At 45.7% G+C, this 18,229-nt stretch overlaps 1 protein-coding gene and 1 long non-coding RNA gene across 2 annotated transcripts in view; one reads left to right on the top strand and one right to left on the bottom strand.

Annotated features, from left to right (window-relative positions):
• The window catches only part of LOC149983633 (uncharacterized), a 452,711-nt gene that overhangs the window by 345,821 nt on the left and 88,661 nt on the right, over positions 1–18,229 (top strand). The window lies entirely within an intron of this gene.
• The window catches only part of espnla (espin like a), a 40,259-nt gene that overhangs the window by 13,349 nt on the left and 8,681 nt on the right, over positions 1–18,229 (bottom strand). Inside the window, exons 3-5 of the mRNA XM_090236462.1 lie at positions 16,502–16,688; positions 15,376–15,558; positions 15,005–15,136 (exon numbers count right to left, since the gene is read on the bottom strand). Of these exons, the coding sequence (XP_090092588.1) occupies positions 15,005–15,136; positions 15,376–15,558; positions 16,502–16,688 (502 nt within the window). The remainder of the gene's footprint in view (positions 1–15,004; positions 15,137–15,375; positions 15,559–16,501; positions 16,689–18,229) is intronic.

Genomic DNA, 18,229 nt, shown 5'->3' with positions numbered 1-18,229 from the left:
CTATTTTTGTTTCATCAGACCAGAGGACATTTCTTCAAAAAGTACAATCTTTGTCCAGATGTGGAGTTGCAAACCGTAGTCTGGCTTTTTTTGTGGCGGTTTTGGAGAAATGGCTTCTTCCTTGCTGAGCGGCCTTTCAGGTTATGTCGATATAGGAGTCATTTTTACTGTGGATATAGATACTTTTGTACCTGTTTCCTCCAGCATCTTCACAAGGTCCTTTGCTGTTATTCTGGGATTGATTTGCACTTTTCGCACCAAAGTACGTTTATCTCTAGGAGACAGAACGCGTTTCCTTCCTGAGCGGTTGCCTTGATGACAGCTTTGCACACTCTTGGCATTCTCCCAACCAGCTTCATGAGGTAGTCACCTGGAATGCATTTCAATCAACAGGTGTGCCTTGTTAAAAGTTCATTTGTGGAATGTCTTTCCTTCTTAATGCTTTTGAGCCAATCAGTTGTGTTGTAGGGGTGGTATACAGAAGATAGTCCTATTTGGTATTCTCTCAACCAGCTTCATGAGGAATGCTTTTCCAACAGTCTTGAAGGAGTTGTGTATATATATATATACTGTAATTTAAATGGAATACTTTCGCAAGGCACTGCACTGAGTGTATAAAACATTAGGAACCTCTTCCTAATATTGAGTTGCATCTCCTATTCCCCTCAGAACAGCCTCAATTCGTTGGGGCATGGACTCTACAAGGTGTCCAAAGCATGCTGGCCCATGTTGACTCCAATGCTTCCCACAGTTGTGTCAAGTTGGCTGGATGTCCTAAGGGTGGTGGACCATTCTTGATACACACGGGAAACTGTTGAATGTGAAAAACTCAGCAGTATAGCAGTTCTTGACACACTCAAACCGGTACACCTGGAACCTTCTACCATACCCTCGTTCAAAGGCAATTAAATATTTTGTCTTGCCCATTCATCCTCTGAATGTCACACATACACAATCCATATCTCAAGGCTTAAAAATCCTTCTTTAACCCGTCTCCTCCCCTTTATCTACACTGATTGAAGTGGATTTAACAGCTGACATCAATAAAAGATCATAGCTTTAACCTGGATTCACCTGGTCAGTTCATGTCATCGAAAGAGCAGGTATGTTTTGTATAGTCAGTGTACATACTGTATATATGTTTTGGGGTGATTGTTTTTGTAGCATTTACATTGTTTTGAGGGGGGGGGGGGGGGGGCAGTAACTGAAAGGTCGCTGTTTTGAATCCCCAAGCAGACTATGTGAAAAAAGCCGCTCGATGTGCCCTTGAGCAAGGCTAAGGAAAAGAGCGTCTCCTAATTGACTAACGTGACATAAAAAAAAGAGACAAACAGTCACACATCTGTTGTTGTTCTTGGCTCTGTACTCCAGCACTTTGGACATGAAATGAAATGTGTTGCTTTTATGGATTTTGTCTTGTTGCTTTTTGTTCTATGTTTCTCTGTCTGTATGCTACGTCTTGCTTGTTCTATGTTTCTCTGTCTGTATGCTACGTCTTGCTTGTTCTATGTTTCTCTGTCTGTATGCTACGTCTTGCTTGTTCTATGTTGCTCTGTCTGTATGCTACGTCTTGCTTGTTCTATGTTTCTCTGTCTGTATGCTACGTCTTGCTTGTTCTATGTTTCTCTGTCTGTATGCTACGTCTTGCTTGTTCTATGTTTCTCTGTCTGTATGCTACGTCTTGCTTGTTCTATGTTTCTCTGTCTGTATGCTACGTCTTGCTTGTTCTATGTTGCTCTGTCTGTATGCTACGTCTTGCTTGTTCTATGTTTCTCTGTCTGTATGCTACGTCTTGCTTGTTCTATGTTGCTCTGTCTGTATGCTACGTCTTGCTTGTTCTATGTTGCTCTGTCTGTATGCTACGTCTTGCTTGTCCTATGTTGCTCTGCGTGTGCTCACTGCTCAACGATTGTCTATTTTGTAATTGTTTTTAATAACCTGCCCAGGGACTGCGGTTGAAAATTAGCCCGGCTGGCTAAAACCGGCACTTTTACTGAAACGTTGATTAATGTGCACTGTCCCTGTAAAAAATAAAAATAAAAAGTCAAAACTCAATGACTATGAGGTAAAAGTGCAGACTGTCAGCATAAAATTGAAGGTATTCTCATCCATATTGGGTGAAGCATTTATAAAGTACAGCAGTTTTTGTACATAGTCCCCCCCCCATTTTAAGAGACCAAAATCATTGGGACAAATTCACTTATGTGTATTAAAGTAATAAAAAGCAAAATATTTGGTCCCATATTCATTTCACGCAATGGCTGGACAGGATAATGGATAATCCTGAATGAATTGTGAATAATGATGAGTGAGAAAGTTACAGATGCATAAATATCATTCCCTCCCAAAAAATGCTAACCTCTCCTGTGATTTGTAATGGGAAGTTAGCATGTCTTGGGGGTATGATATAAAATGCTAACCTCTCCTGTGATTGTAATGGGAAGTTAGCATGTCTTGGGGGTATGATATAAAATGCTAACCTCTCCTGTGATTGTAATGGGAAGTTAGCATGTCTTGGGGGTATGATATAAAATGCTAATCTCCCATGTTATTGTAATGAGAGGTTAGCATGTCTTGGGGTATGATATACAATGCTAACCTCCCCTGTTATTGTACTGGTGAGAGGTTAGCATGTCTTGGGGGTATGATATAAAATGCTAACCTCCCCTGTCTTGTACTGGTGAGAGGTTAGCATGTCTTAGGGTATGATATAAAATGCTAACCTCCCATGTTATTGTAATGAGAGGTTAGCATGTCTTGGGGTATGATATACAATGCTAACCTGCCCTGTTATTGTAATGGTGAGAGGTTAGCATGGTCTTAGGGTATGATATAAAATGCTAATCTCCCCTGCTATTGTAATGATGAGAGGTTAGCATGTCTTGGGGGTATGCTATAAAATGCTAACCTCCCCTGTTATTGTAATGGTGAGAGGTTAGCATGTCAAGGGGTTATGATATAAAATGCTAACCTCCCCTGTTATTGTAATGGTGAGAGGTTAGCATGTCTTGGGGGTATGCTAACGTCCCCTGTTATTGTAATGGTGAGAGGTTAGCACGTCTTGGGGCTATGCTAACGTCCCTTGTTATTGTAAGGGTGAGAGGTTAGCATGTCTTGGAGGTATGATATTTGTGCGTCTGTAACGTTCTCATTCATCATTATTCAAGATTCATTCAGGATTATCCGTAATCATTGTAGCATCCACATTAATGTAGAAGTGTGTAAAAAATATATTCACAATAAAAGTGACTTCAAAATGAAACAATTCATTATTTACCATCAATTTACCGTACGAGCCAAGCATTTGGACACACCTACTCATTCAATGGTTTTTCTTTATGTTAAACATTGTACAATAATAGTGAAGACATCAAAACTACAGTGGTAGGCTTGATTACCAACAACAACGACGAGACGGCCTACAGGGAGGAGGTGAGGGCCCTCGGAGTGTGGTGTCAGGAAAATAACCTCACACTCAACGTCAACAAAACTAAGGAGATGATTGTGGACTTCAGGAAACAGCAGAGGGAACACCCCCCTATCCACATCGATGGAACAGTAGTGGAGAGGGTAGTAAGTTTTAAGTTCCTCGGTGTACACATCACAGACAAACTGAATTGGTCCACCCACACAGACAGTATCGCGAAGAAGGCGCAGTAGCGAACCTCCTGAGATTGAAGAAATCCGGCTTGTCACCAAAAGCACTCACAAACTTCTACAGATGCACAATCGAGAGCATCCTGTCGGGCTGTATCACCGCCTGGTACGGCAACTGCTCCGCCCACAACCGTAAGGCTCTCCAGAGGGTAGTGAGGTCTGCACAACGCATCACCGGGGGCAAACTACCTGCCCTCCAGGACACCTACACCACCCGATGTCACAGGAAGGCCATAAAGATCATCAAGGACAAAAACCACCCGAGCCACTGCCTGTTCACCCCACTATCATCCAGAAGGCGAGGTCAGTACAGGTGCATCAAAGCTGGGACTGAGAGACTGAAAAACAGCTTCTATCTCAAGGCCATCAGACTGTTAAACAGCCACCACTAACATTGAGTGGCGGCTGCCAACATACTGACTCAAATCTCTAGCCACTTTAATAATGGGAATTGATGGAAATTGATGTAAAATATATCACTAGCCACTTTAAACAATGCTACTTAATATAATGTTCACATACCATTCATTACTCATCTCATATGTATATACTGTACCCTATATCATCTACTGCATCTTGCCTATGCCGCTCTGTACCATCACTCATTCATATATCTTTATGTACATATTCTTTATCCCTTTACACTTGTGTGTATAAGGTAGTAGTTTTGGAATTGTTAGGTTAGTCGTTAGTTATTACTGCATTGTCGGAACTAGAAGCACAAGCATTTCGCTTCACTCGCATTAACATCTGCTAACCATGTGTATGTGACCATTGATATCTGCTAACCATGTGTATGTGACCATTAACATCTGCTAACCATGTGTATGTGACCATTAACATCTGCTAACCATGTGTATGTGACAAATACAATTTGATTTGATTTGATATAACACATACTGACCAAATGTATTTTAGATTAACCAGCCTTTGCCTTGATGCCCCCGTTCACATAACGAGTTCCAGACAAAATGGTTTGTTGAGATCGGTGTGGAAGAACTTGACTGGCCTGCACAGAGCCCTGACCTAAACCTCACCGAACACCTTTGGGATGAATTGGAATGCCAACTGCGAGCCAGGCCTAATCTTCCAACATCAGTGCCCGACCTCACTGACGCTCTTGTGGCTGAATGGAAGCAAGTCCCACAGCAATGTTCCAACATCTTAGTGGAAAGCCTTCCCAGAATAGTGGAGGCAAAGGGGGGACCAACTCCATATTAATGCCCATGGTAGGTGTCCACATACTTTTGGTCATGTCGTGTACATTTAGCCCCTTGCGAGTTGAAGGAAAATGATGAAACACAGAGAGACGAAAGATACATTTAGTGTTTTAGATTTTTTTTCTTGGTACATTTTTTGGTGAAGTCTTCCCTTGACATCGATGAATAACAATGTAGTTTTAGAGAATTACATCTAACCGGTCTCAACCGCAGACATTTATGGCGTTGTGTGGGCGAGCGTTTTGCTGATGTCAACGGTGTGAACAGAGTGCCGCATGGTGGAGGTGGGGTTATGGTATGGGCAGGCATAAGCTACGGACAACGAACACAATTGCATTTTATCGACGGCAATTTGAATGCACAAAGATATCTTGACGAGATCCTGAGGCCCATTGCCATGTCATTTATCCACCGCCATCACCTCATGTTTCAGCGTGATAATTAACAGTCTCATGTCGCAAGGATCTGTACACAATTCCTGGAAGATAAAAATGTCCCAGTTCTTCAATGATCTATATAATCACCAGACATGTCACCCATTGAGCATGTTTGGGATGCTCTGGATAGTCGTGTACGACAGCACGCTCCAGTTCCCACTAATATCCAGCAACTTCGCACATCCATTGAAGAGGAGTGGGAACAACATTCCACCAGCCACAATCAACAGCCTGATCAACTCTACGTGAAGTAGATGTGTCACGCTGCATGAGGTAAATGTTGGTCACACCAGATACTGACTGGTTCTGATCCAAGGTTTAAGGTCTCTGTGACCAACAGATGCATATCTGTATTCCCAGTCATGTGAAATCCATAGATCTTTGTGAAGGAGATGTGTCTCTTTTTTTTTCTACAGTTTTCTTTCTACTGTGTTATTGACTTGTTAATTGTTTCTTCCATGTGTAACTCTGTGTTGTCTGTTCACACTGCTATGCTTTATCTTGGCCAGGTCGCAGTTGTAAATGAGAACTTGTTCTCAACTAGCCTACCTGGTTAAATAAAGGTGAAATGAAATTTCAAAAAATGTCGATCACACCAGATACTGACTGGTTTTCTGATCAACGCCCATACCCTTTTTTTTAAAGGAATCTGTGACCAACAGAAGCATATCTGTATTCCCAGTCACGTGTACCTCATTTATTTATTGACTGATTTCCTTATATGAAATGTAACTCAGTCAAATGTTCAAAATTGTTGCATGTTGCGTCAGTATAGTATCCTACCCCTGGCCTAGCTAATCAACACTATTGACAAGCGTTTGACTTAAAAGCATTGTATCAAATAAATCCATAGCAATCAACAAAATCAATAAGTAACTTACGGCTCAGATCCGAGTGAGTCCTTCAGTCAGTCAGTTAGTTAGTTATCCAGTCAGTCAGCCCTCAATGATGAAGATGTGACAGAATCTGCCGACAGTTACCCAGTCAGTCAGCCAGCCATCCAGCCTGCCAGGTAACCAGGCAGCCAGTCATTCAGGTAGGTGTTTGACACCCCCATGAACAGACAGCTAGCCTCCACACTGCCCCGAGGGCCGCTCTGCCAGCCAATAAACAATAACACTGATCGGAGAATGGTGTTAATTATTAAGGTGTAGGATGGGATGGCCGGTAATGTCCCTAATGCAGGACAAACCAATAGCTATGTTGTTGTGGCACCGAACAAAGGAAGAGAACTGTCCCAATGGCATCCTATTTATTTTATAGTGCACTAGTTTTGACCAGAGCCCTGTGGACCCTGGTCTAAAGTAGTGCACTATATAGGGAATAGGGTGTCATTTGGTACGATACCTATATCTGTCAAAGCTGGTGGAAAAGAGACATTTTATACAGAAAATGTATTTGGACATGAATTCAAATGAGTGGATGGGCTATTTCAGACACACCCGTTGCTGACAGGTTTATTAAATCGAGCACACAACCATGCAATCTCCATAGACAAACATTGGCAGTAGAATGGTCTTACTGAAGGGCTCAGCGACTTTCAAAGTGGCACAGTCATAGGATGCCACCTTTCCAACAAGTCGGTTCGACAAATTTCTGCCTCGGTCAACTGTAAGTGCTGTTATTTTGAAGTGGAAACATGTTTCAGCTGATCATTATCCCTATTTCAGCTGATCATTATCCCCGTTCCAGCTGATCATTATGTCCGTTCCAACGGATCATTATATCTGTTTCAGCCCATCACTATCCCCGTTTCAGCTGATCATTATCTCCGTTCCAACTGATCACTATCTCCGTTCCAGCTGATCACTATCTCCGTTCCAGCTGATCACTATCCCTGTTCCGGGTGATCATTATCTCTATTTCGGCTGATCATTATCTCAGTTTCAGCTGATCATTATCTCCAATTCAGCAGATCATTATCTCCATTTCAGCAGATCATTACTCCTGTTTCAGCTGATCCGTATCCCTGTTTCAGCTGATCCGTATCCCTGTTTCAGCTGATCTGTATCCCTGTTTCAGCCGATCCGTATTCCTGTTTCAGCCAATCCTTATCTCTGTTTCAGCCGATCCTCATCCGTTTCAGCCGATCCTCATCCCTGTTTCAGCTGATCCGTATCCCGGTTTCAGCCGATCTGTATCCCTGTTTCAGCTGATCCGTATCCCTGTTTCAGCTGATCCGTATCCCTGTTTCAGCTGATCTGTATCCCTGTTTCAGCTGATCCGTATCCCTGTTTCAGCTGATCCGTATCCCTGTTTCAGCTGATACGTATCCCTGTTTCAGCTGATCCGTATCCCTGTTTCAGCTGATCCGTATCCCTGTTTCAGCTGATACGTATCCCTGTTTCAGCTGATCCCTATCCCTGTTTCAGCCGATGTTTCAGCTGATGGATGTGAAGGCCCTTTCTTGACTTTCCAATGTAAAAAAATAAATAAAACACATTTCAAGAAGTCCACTGTCTTTGTGTGTGAATGAAGAGCGGAAGTCCTAGGCTGTGTCCCAAATGACACCCTATTCCTTATATAGTGCACCCTATTCCCTACATAGTGCACTATAAAGAGAATAGGGTGCGATTTGGGACAAAGGTTGACCGATTATGATTTTTCAACGCCGATACCGATTATTGGAGGACCAAAAAAAGCCAATACCGATTAATAATAATGACAATTACAACAATACTGAATGAACACTTATTTTAACCTAATATAATCCATCAATAAAATCTATTTAGCCTCAAATAAATAATGAAACATGTTCAATTTGGTTTAAAAAAATGCAAAAACAAAGTGTTGGAGAAGAAAGTAAAAGTGCAATATGTGCCATGTAAGAAAGCTAACGTTTAAGTTCCTTGCTCAGAACATGAGAACATATGAAAGCTGGTGGTTCCTTTTAACATAAGTCTTCAATATTTGAGGGTAAAAAGTTTTAGGTTGTAGTTATTTTAGGAATAATAGGACTATTTATCTCTACACCATTTGTATTTCATTAACCTTTGACTATTGGATGTTCTTATAGGCACTTTAGTATTGCCAGTGTTACAGTATAGCTTCCGTCCCTCTCCTCGTTCCTCCCTGGGCTCGGACCAGGAACACAACGACAACAGCCACCCTCGACGCAGCGTTACCCATGCAGAGCAAGGGGAACAACTACTCCAAGTCTCAGCGCAAGTGACGTTTGAAACGCTATTAGCGCGCACCCCGCTAACTAGCTAGCCATTTCACAGCGGTTACACAAGTCTAATCTCGGGAGTTGATGGGCTTGAAGTCATAAACAGCGCAATGCTTGACACACAACGAAGAGCTGCTGGCAAAACGCACGAAGGTACTGTTTGAATGAATGCTTATGAGCCTGCTGCTGCCTACCATCGCTCAGTCAGACTGCTCTATCAAATCATAGACTTAGTTATAACATAATAACACACAGAAATAGTAGGTCATTAATATGGTCGAATCCGGAAACTATCATCTCGAAAACAAGACGTTTATTCTTTCATTGAAATACGGAACCGTTCCGTATTTGATCTAACGGGTGGCATCACTAAGTCTAAATATTCCTGTTACATTGCACTACCTTCAATGTTATGTCATAATTACGTAAAATTATGGCAAATTAGGAGGCCCGAAATGTTGCATATACCCTGACTCTGCGTACAATGAACGCAAGAGAAGTGACACAATTTCACCTGGTAAAAATTGCCTGCTAACCTGGATTCTTTTATCTAAATATGCAGGTTTAAAAATATATACTTCTGTGTATTGATTTTAAGAAAGGCATTGGTGTTCATGGTTGGGTACACATTGGAGCAACGATACGCACTGCATCAATGATATGCAACACAGGACACGCTAGATAAACTAGTAATATCACCAACCATGTGTAGTTAACTAGTGATTATGATTGATTGATTGTTTTTTATAAGATAAGTTTAATGCTAGCTAGCAACCTACCTTAGCTTACTGCATTCGCGTAACAGGCAGGCTCCTCGTGGAGTGCAATGTAATCAGGTGTTAGAGCGTTGGACTAGTTAACTGTAAGGTTGCAAGATTTAATCCCCCGAGCTGACAAGGTGAAAATCTGTCGTTCTGCCCCTGAACGAGGCAGTTAACCCACCATTCATTCCTAGGCCGTCACTGAAAATAAGAACGTGTTGTTAACTGCTTGCCTCGTTAAACAAAGGTGTGTAAAAAAAAAAGCCAAATCGGTGTCCAAAAATACAGATTTCCGATTGTTATGAAAACTTGAAATCGGCCATTCCGATTAATCGGTCGACCTCTAAAATAAACCCAACACCACAAGGTTGTTTATTTGATTGCAGCTGTTTCTGAAGGAGAGGCACTAATGCCGATAAGAGGTGAGCAGAGCTGCTGGCTGGCTGGCTGACTGACTGGATAGCTGGATGGCTGGCTGGCTGGCTGACTGACTGGATAGCTGGATGGCTGGCTGGCTGACTGACTGGATAGCTGGATGGCTGGCTGGCAGGCTGACTGACTGACCAACTGGATAGCTGGATGGCTGGCTGGCTGGCTGACTGACTGGATAGCTGGATGGCTGGCTGACTGACTGGATAGCTGGATGGCTGGCTGATTGACTGGATAGCTGGATGGCTGGCTGACTGACTGGATAGCTGGATGGCTGGCTGACTGACTGGATAGCTGGATGGCTGGCTGACTGGCTGACTGGATAGCTGGATGGCTGGCTGACTGGCTGACTGGATAGCTGGATGGCTGACTGACTGGATAGCTGGATGGCTGGCTGGCTGGCTGGCTGGCTGACTGGCTGGCTGGCTGGCTGACTGACTGGATAGCTGGATGGCTGGCTGACTGACTGGCTGGCTGGCTGGCTGACTGACTGGATAGCTGGATGGCTGGCTGACTGACTGACTGGACGGCTGTAGCAGAATGCTAGCTAAATAAGGAGGAGGGAAGGTGACCTCTTTAGGATTAAAAACCAAACATCAGGAAATACCTAGCCCGCAACACTCTGGCCACCAGGCCTGTTAAAGCTGCCGATCAGGAAACGAGACCAAGTGACGAACAGACACTTTAGAACAGACAGAAACAACGCCGTGAATTACACAGTGCTCTGTGAACGCGTGACACTAAGGGACGTGTAATTCAAATGGGGTAGTGGATTATTACTGCAAGGTTTTTCACAGAACTACTGTTCGCAATGCCTTCAATTTCATGGGATTAAATAGACTAAAAAGCATTATCCTTGAGAGTTTACATTTTTACACGAGATTTTAAGAGTCTTTGTTGAGATTATTTCACCAAAGCCCTATTTTAATCTAAACTAATCTGCGGAGTTAAACAAATTATAATAATTCTATCATAATATGATATGCTATGTGTAATGTGTGATCTGGAAACAGAACGTGACACATGATCAAACCGAGGACGACGTGTGTTTGAAGCCAACATGACATCCTGCTCCCGAGGGATAGAGTTTTCGGGTTCCAGGCTTCCACAACCGCTGTAAAAACGATGAAACCCGAAGCCCTCAGATCTCATAACCGGCTCAGGCCCCTAGGCCAGGCCCTCTCCCCGCCACCTGAGCTTCCTATCTGGGGTAACTGATAGGTCCCAGGGGCTCACGGCGGCTCCAATCCACAGCTGCAACACTGCAGCGCCAGCATGCTCCACAGTTAATTAGCTGTCCCATTGTTAACAAGAGGAAGGAGGGTTATTTTAGGTGAAGGGGGAGGTGAAGCTAAACCCGTCAGCCAAACCTCGCTGGGTACTCTCCAAATGGCACCATATTCCCTATATAGTGCACTACCTCTGACCAGGGCTGGCACCCTATTCCCTATATAGTGCACTACCTCTGACCAGGGCTGGCACCCTATTCCCTATATAGTGCACTACCTCTGACCGGGGCTGGCACCCTATTCCCTATTTAGTGCACTACCTCTGACCAGGGCTGGCACCCTATTCCCTATATAGTGCACTACCTCTGACCAGGGCTGGCACCCTAATCTCTATATAGTGCACTACCTCTGACCGGGGCTGGCACCCTATTCCCTATATAGTGCACTACTATTGACCGGGGCTGGCACCCTATTCCCTATTTAGTGCACTACTTCTGACCAGGGCTGGCATCCTATTCCCTATTTAGTGCACTACTATTGACCAGGGCTGGCACCCTATTCCCTATTTAGTGCACTACTATTGGGACTCTAAGGGAATTGGTCTGCCATATGGAGAGCACCTGGCCGTCTCCGTCAGCATTGTCGTCCCTTCACTGACTCCACTGTGATCCTCTGGTGACTAATTCATGTTTCTATGGGATGCTGTTACTGTGAATGGGACACATCACTGGGTCACTATGGGCTGTCAGGTAGAGCTGCTGTTACTGTGAAGGGGACACATCACTGGGTCACTATGGGCTGTCAGGTAGAGCTGCTGTTGCTGTGAAGGGGACACATCACTGGGTCACTATGGGCTGTCAGGCAGAGCTGCTGCTAATGTGAAGGGGACACATCACTGGGTCACTATGGGCTGTCAGGCAGAGCTGCTGGTACTGTGTAGGGGACACATCACTGGGTCACTATGAGCTGTCAGGTAGAGCTGCTGTTACTGTGAATGGGACACATCACTGGGTAACTATGGGCTGTCAGGCAGAGCTGCTGCTAATGTGAAGGGGACACATCACTGGGTCACTATGGGCTGTCAGGTAGAGCTGCTGTTACTGTGTAGGGGACACATCACTGGGTAACTATGGGCTGTCAGGTAGAGCTGCTGCTAATGTGAAGGGGACACATCACTGGGTAACTATGGGCTGTCAGGTAGAGCTGCTGTTACTGTGTATTTATGGGCTGTCAGGCAGAGAGCTGCTGGTACTGTGTAGGGGACACACATCCACGCAGCAATACACACATCCACACAGCAATACACACATCCACACAGCAATACACACATCCACACAGCAATACACACATCCACACAGCAATACACACATCCACACAACAATACACACATCCACACAGCAATACACACATCCACACAGCAATACACACATCCACACAGCAATACACACATCCACGCAGCAATACACACATCCACACAGCAATACACACATCCACACAGCAATACACACATCCACACAGCAATACACACATCCACACAGCAATACACACATCCACACAGCAATACACACATCCACACAGCAATACACACATCCACGCAGCAATACACACATCCACACAGCAATACACACATCCACGCAGCAATACACACATCCACGCAGCAATACACACATCCACGCAGCAATACACACATTCACACAACAATACACACATCCACGCAGCAATACACACATCCACACATCCACACAGCAATACACACATCCACACAACAATACACACATCCACACAACAATACACACATCCACGCAGCAATACACACATCCACACATCCACACAGCAATACACACATCCACACAACAATACACACATCCACGCAGCAATACACACATCCACACAGCAATACACACATCCACGCAGCAATACACACATCCACACACCAATACACACATCCACGCAGCAATACACACATCCACACAGCAATACACACATCCACACACCAATACACACATCCACGCAGCATTACACACATCCACACAGCAATACACACATCCACACACCAATACACACATCCACGCAGCATTACACACATCCACACAGCATTACACACATCCACACAGCAATACACACATCCACACACCAATACACACATCCACGCAGAATTACACACATCCACACACCAATACACACATCCACGCAGCAATACACACATCCACACAGCAAAAAAATGAATAATTTTGAGGTTTTAAAAAGTGCTCTTACACTATGATTTGGAACATTCAAAGCAACTGGGACAAGTCCATGGTTGCCATGGTTGCCATGGTTGTCACCTTAGATTGCTACATAACTTCAGAGTGACAGGAAGCACGAGCACCACCACCGATCAGCCTACACCACTGCTCACACACACACCTGTTGTTACTATGACAACTCGTGTAGCCGTGTCAGCTACCGTGACTGCTGTCTGAACACACATGTGATTTGGTCACTTGTAACTTGTTGATTGGACAGTCAGTATTCCAAAAATAGAAACTGATTGGAGCATTAAGGTCTGAACACTACACCCATGGACCCTCCCCTAACCACGCTGGGCCAATCTTCTTCTCTAACCCGGACCACGCTGGGCCAATCGTGCACCGCCAGAGATCAGAAGTCCCATAAGGAGGCGCAAAATTGGCCCAGCATCGCCCAGGTTGGAGAAGGGGATTGACCTTGGGGCTTTACAAGTAGGCCGTCATTGTAAATAAGAATTTGTTCTTAACTGACTTGCCAAGTTAAATAGAAACTAAAATAAATAAATGGACAGTCAAATCACAATATGACAGTAAGAGGCAAAACAGTTTGACTATTTTTAGATGTTTTAAAGCTTGGTCTGACTTGGATTGTAATGCAAAAAGATGCCTGGGAACAATAGACCGTTACAGAGAAAAGACGATGTAAAGTGAAAGGTTTTGGCTCTTACGCATGTCTCCACGGCTCGGAGGTACCGGAGGTTTTGGGTCTTACGCATGTCTCCACGGCTCAGAGGTAGCCGGAGGTTTTGGGTCTTACGCATGTCTCCACGGCTCGGAGGTACCGGAGGTTTTGGGTCTTACGCATGTCTCCACGGCTCGGAGGTACCGGAGATTTTGGGTCTTACGCATGTCTCCACGGCTCGGAGGTACCGGAGGTTTTGGGTCTTACGCATGTCTCCACGGCTCGGAGGTACCGGAGGTTTTGGGTCTTACGCATGTCTCCACGGCTCGGAGGTACCGGAGGTTTTGGGTCTTACGCATGTCTCCACGGCTCGGAGGTACCGGAAGTTTTGGGTCTTACTCATGTCTCCACGGCTCGGAGGTACCGGAGGTTTTGGGTCTTACGCATGTCTCCACGGCTCGGAGGTACCGGAGGTTTTGGGTCTTACGCATGTCTCCACGGCTCGGAGGTACCGGAGGTTTTGGGTCTTACGCATGTCTCCACGGCTCGGAGGTACCAGAGGTTTTGGGTCTTACGCATGTCTCAACAGCTCGGAGGTAGCCGGAGGTTTCCACGGCTCGGAGGTAGCCGGAGGTTTTGGGTCTTACGCATGTCTCCACGGCTCGGAGGTAGCCGGAGGTTTTGGGTCTTACGCATGTCTCCACGGCTCGGAGGTACCGGAGGTTTTGGGTCTTACGCATGTCTCCCCGGCTCGGAGGTAGCCGGAGGCTTTGGGTCTTACGCATGTCTCCACGGCTCGGAGGTAGCCGGAGGTTTTGGGTCTTACGCATGTCTCCACGGCTCGGAGGTACCGGAGGTTTTGGGTCTTACGCATGTCTCCACGGCTCGGAGGTACCGGAGGTTTTGGGTCTTACGCATGTCTCCACGGCTCGGAGGTAGCCGGAGGTTTTGGGTCTTACGCATGTCTCCACGGCTCGGAGGTAGCCGGAGGTTTCCACGGCTCGGAGGTAGCCGGAGGTTTTGGGTCTTACGCATGTCTCCACGGCTCGGAGGTAGCCGGAGGTTTCCACGGCTCGGAGGTAGCCGGAGGTTTTGGGTCTTACGCATGTCTCGACGGCTCTGAGGTAGCCGGAGGTTTTGGGTCTTACGCATGTCTCCACGGCTCGGAGGTACCGGAGGTTTTGGGTCTTACGCATGTCTCCACGGCTCGGAGGTAGCCGGCACAGTCGTAGTGTCCGTTGTACTCCGCAAGGTCTGCTGCTGTGAACCCATCTATGTCCTGCTCCGATGGGCTCACCTGATTGGCTAACAGGATCCTGCAGCACTAGAAAGGGGGGGTAACAGATAGCAAACAGACTGAATTAAAAAACCTCTGTTACTATGACTTAACATGACTTTAATATGCTGTAGATACTTAGGAGTTCTGATTTAAGATCAGTTTTGACCTTTTAGACCACTGTGAATAAGATCACATGGACAAAGGGGCACCAGATCCTAGATCAGCACTCTCGCTCTGAAACTCTGAAATAAAACACAGCCCCACGATCTTGTCATATCTCTCACCTCCAGCTCTCCGTTCTCAGCAGCATCATGAAGAGGGGTTCCCCCCCAGTCGTCTCTGATGACCTTTGCCCCCATGCGGAGCAGCCTCTCCAGGATGCGATGGTGCCCTCCACTGGCCGCAAAGTGAAGAGCAGTCGCTCCCTCCCTGTCCTGGCACTGCAAGCTAAGGTCTGTGAAGGTGGCCTGCGAGGGACAAATGTCAACAGACCAGAATGATAAGGTGGCCTGCGAGGGACAAATGTAAGACCAGAATGTTAAGGTGGCCTGCAAGGGACAAATGTCAAGAGACCAGAATGATAAGGTGGCCTGCGAGGGACAAATGTAAGACCAGAATGTTAAGGTGGCCTGCGAGGGACAAACGACAACAGGCCAGAATGATAAGGTGGCCTGCGAGGGACAAACGACAACAGACCAGAATGATAAGGTGGCCTGCGAGGGACAAATGTAAGACCAGAATGTTAAGGTGGCCTGCAAGGGACAAATGTCAGCTGCCTCAGAAGGATTACTTTCTTATGTTGAAACCTTCTCCTCCCCTGTCGTTTGTCCCTCGCAGGCCACCTTAACAGCCTGATCTTACATTTGTCCCTTGCAGGCCACCTTGACATCCTGGTCTTACATTTGTCCCTTGCAGGCCTCCTTAACATTCTGGTTTGAACAAGAACAACCCCTGGAAGGGAAGCTTCAACTTATAACTCAACATAGTAAACTGATACCATCTGTGGTGGATCTGAAGGGTGGGAAAAAACAACAACAAGATAACTCATGTAAAATATACTGTGTCCGTAAAATGTATATAGGTTCAGAAATTTGGTGAAACAGCACCTTTAAAAAATATATATGGCAAAATATAAATCAAACTGGGTGGGATTCAGAGATAGACATGAGGGTTTATTTTTTCTCTTTAATTTGTACTATTTTCTACATTGTAGAATAATAGTGAAGACATCAAAACTATGAAATAACACCTATGGAATCATGTAGTAACCAATATAGTGTTAAACAAATCAAATTTACCCTGCAGCCCCTATTTTCCAGGTGTGCTGGAAAATATCAAATAAGTGCAACTGGTTGGGATAAGTTTGAGAAACATCGGTTCTACAGCATATTGGCATCCAGTCCACATTACCAGCCAGATGACCAGGGCATGGTGCCCCATGTGTGCAGCAGCGTGCAGGCCGGTCATGCCATCATGGGCCCTGAGGTGGACGTCTGACCCGCAGTCCTTCACCAGGTACTCCACGACGTGCAGGTGGCCCTCCTGACACGCCAGGTACAGAGGGGTGGCACCGATGCCAGTCTGACGGTTCACACACCTGGTGGAAGAAACATACTCGGAGGCATCGTAAAGAGGACACCAAAATGTACATTATACAACTATAGTTACACAGTAATGTTAGTGACTGATACTACATTATACAACTATAGTTACACAGTAATGTTAGTGACTGAAACTACATTATACAACTATAGTTACACAGTAATGTTAGTGACTGAAACTACAGTATACAACTATAGTTACACAGTAATGTTAGTGGCTGATACTACATTATACAACTACAGTTCTACAGTAATGTTAGTGGCAGATGATACAGTATGCTACATTTCTACAGTAATGTTAGTGGCAGATGATACAGTACGCTACAGTTCTACAGTAATGTTAGTGGCAGATGATACAGTATGCTACAGTTCTACAGTAATGATAATGTTAGGTTAAGGCCAGGTTAGGGTAGGGACAGGTTAACCCTGAACTGCCCAAACCTGGCCTTAACCCAACCTGTCCCTAACCTTACCTAACCTGGCCCTAACCTCACCCAACCTGGCCCTAACCTCACCCAACCTGGCCCTAACCTTACCTAACCTGGCCTTAACCTCACCTAACCTTGCCCTAAACCCACCTAACCTGGCCTTAAACTCACCTAACCTGGCCTTAAACTCACCTAACCTGGCCCTAACCTCACCCCCTGAATGAAACAAAGTAGAGTGGTATGGTTGTCATGGTGCCATCACCCATCATGTGTGAATCTCTGTGGGGTTTCCAGGTGGCTGACCTGGATGGGTCCCGTTGCCCTGGCGATCACATGTCAGCGGGGCAGAGTGAGAGGAGTCATGGGATACCCTGTGGTTACCTCTCTGGGTCAGGAGAGGCAGGGTTAGGGTTACCTCTCTGGGTCAGATTAAGGTTAGGGTCAGGGTTACCTCTCTGGGTCAGGTTAAGGTTAGGGTTACCTCTCTGGGTCAGGAGAGGCAGGGTAGGGTCAGGGTTAGGGTTACCTCTCTGGGTCAGGTTAAGGTCAGGGTTACTTCTCTGGGTCAGGTTAAGGTTAGGGTTACCTCTCTGGGTCAGGTTAAGGTTAGGGTTACCTCTCTGGATCAGGTTAAGGTTACCTCTCTGGGTCAGGTTAAGGGTAGGGTCAGGGTTAGGGTTACCTCTCTGGGTCAGGTTATTGTTAGGGTTACCTCTCTGGGTCAGGTTAAGGTTAGGGTTACCTCTCTGGGTCAGGTTAAGGGTAGGGTCAGGGTTACCTCTCTGGGTCAGGTTAAGGTTAGGGTCAGGGTTAAGGTTACCTCTCTGGGTCAGGAGAGGCAGGTTAGAGTCAGGGTTAGGGTTACCTCTCTGGGTCGGGTCAGGGTTACCTCTCTGGGTCAGGTTAAGGTTAGGGTCAGGGTTAGGGTTACCTTTCTGGGTCAGGTTAAGGTTAGGGTTACCTCTCTGGGTAAGGTTAGGGTTACCTCTCTGGGTCAGGTTATGGTTAGGGTCAGGGTTACCTCTCTGGGTCAAGTTAAGGTTAGGGTCGGGGTTACCTCTCGGTCAGGTTAAGATTAGGGTCAGGGTTACCTCTGTGGGTCAGGTTAA

Source organism: Oncorhynchus mykiss, chromosome 5 (assembly GCF_057628025.1).
Source record: "Oncorhynchus mykiss isolate SJ-2025 chromosome 5, ASM5762802v1, whole genome shotgun sequence".
NCBI classification, from domain to species: Eukaryota; Metazoa; Chordata; class Actinopteri; order Salmoniformes; family Salmonidae; genus Oncorhynchus; species Oncorhynchus mykiss.
This window is presented reverse-complemented; position numbering and strand designations above follow the sequence as displayed.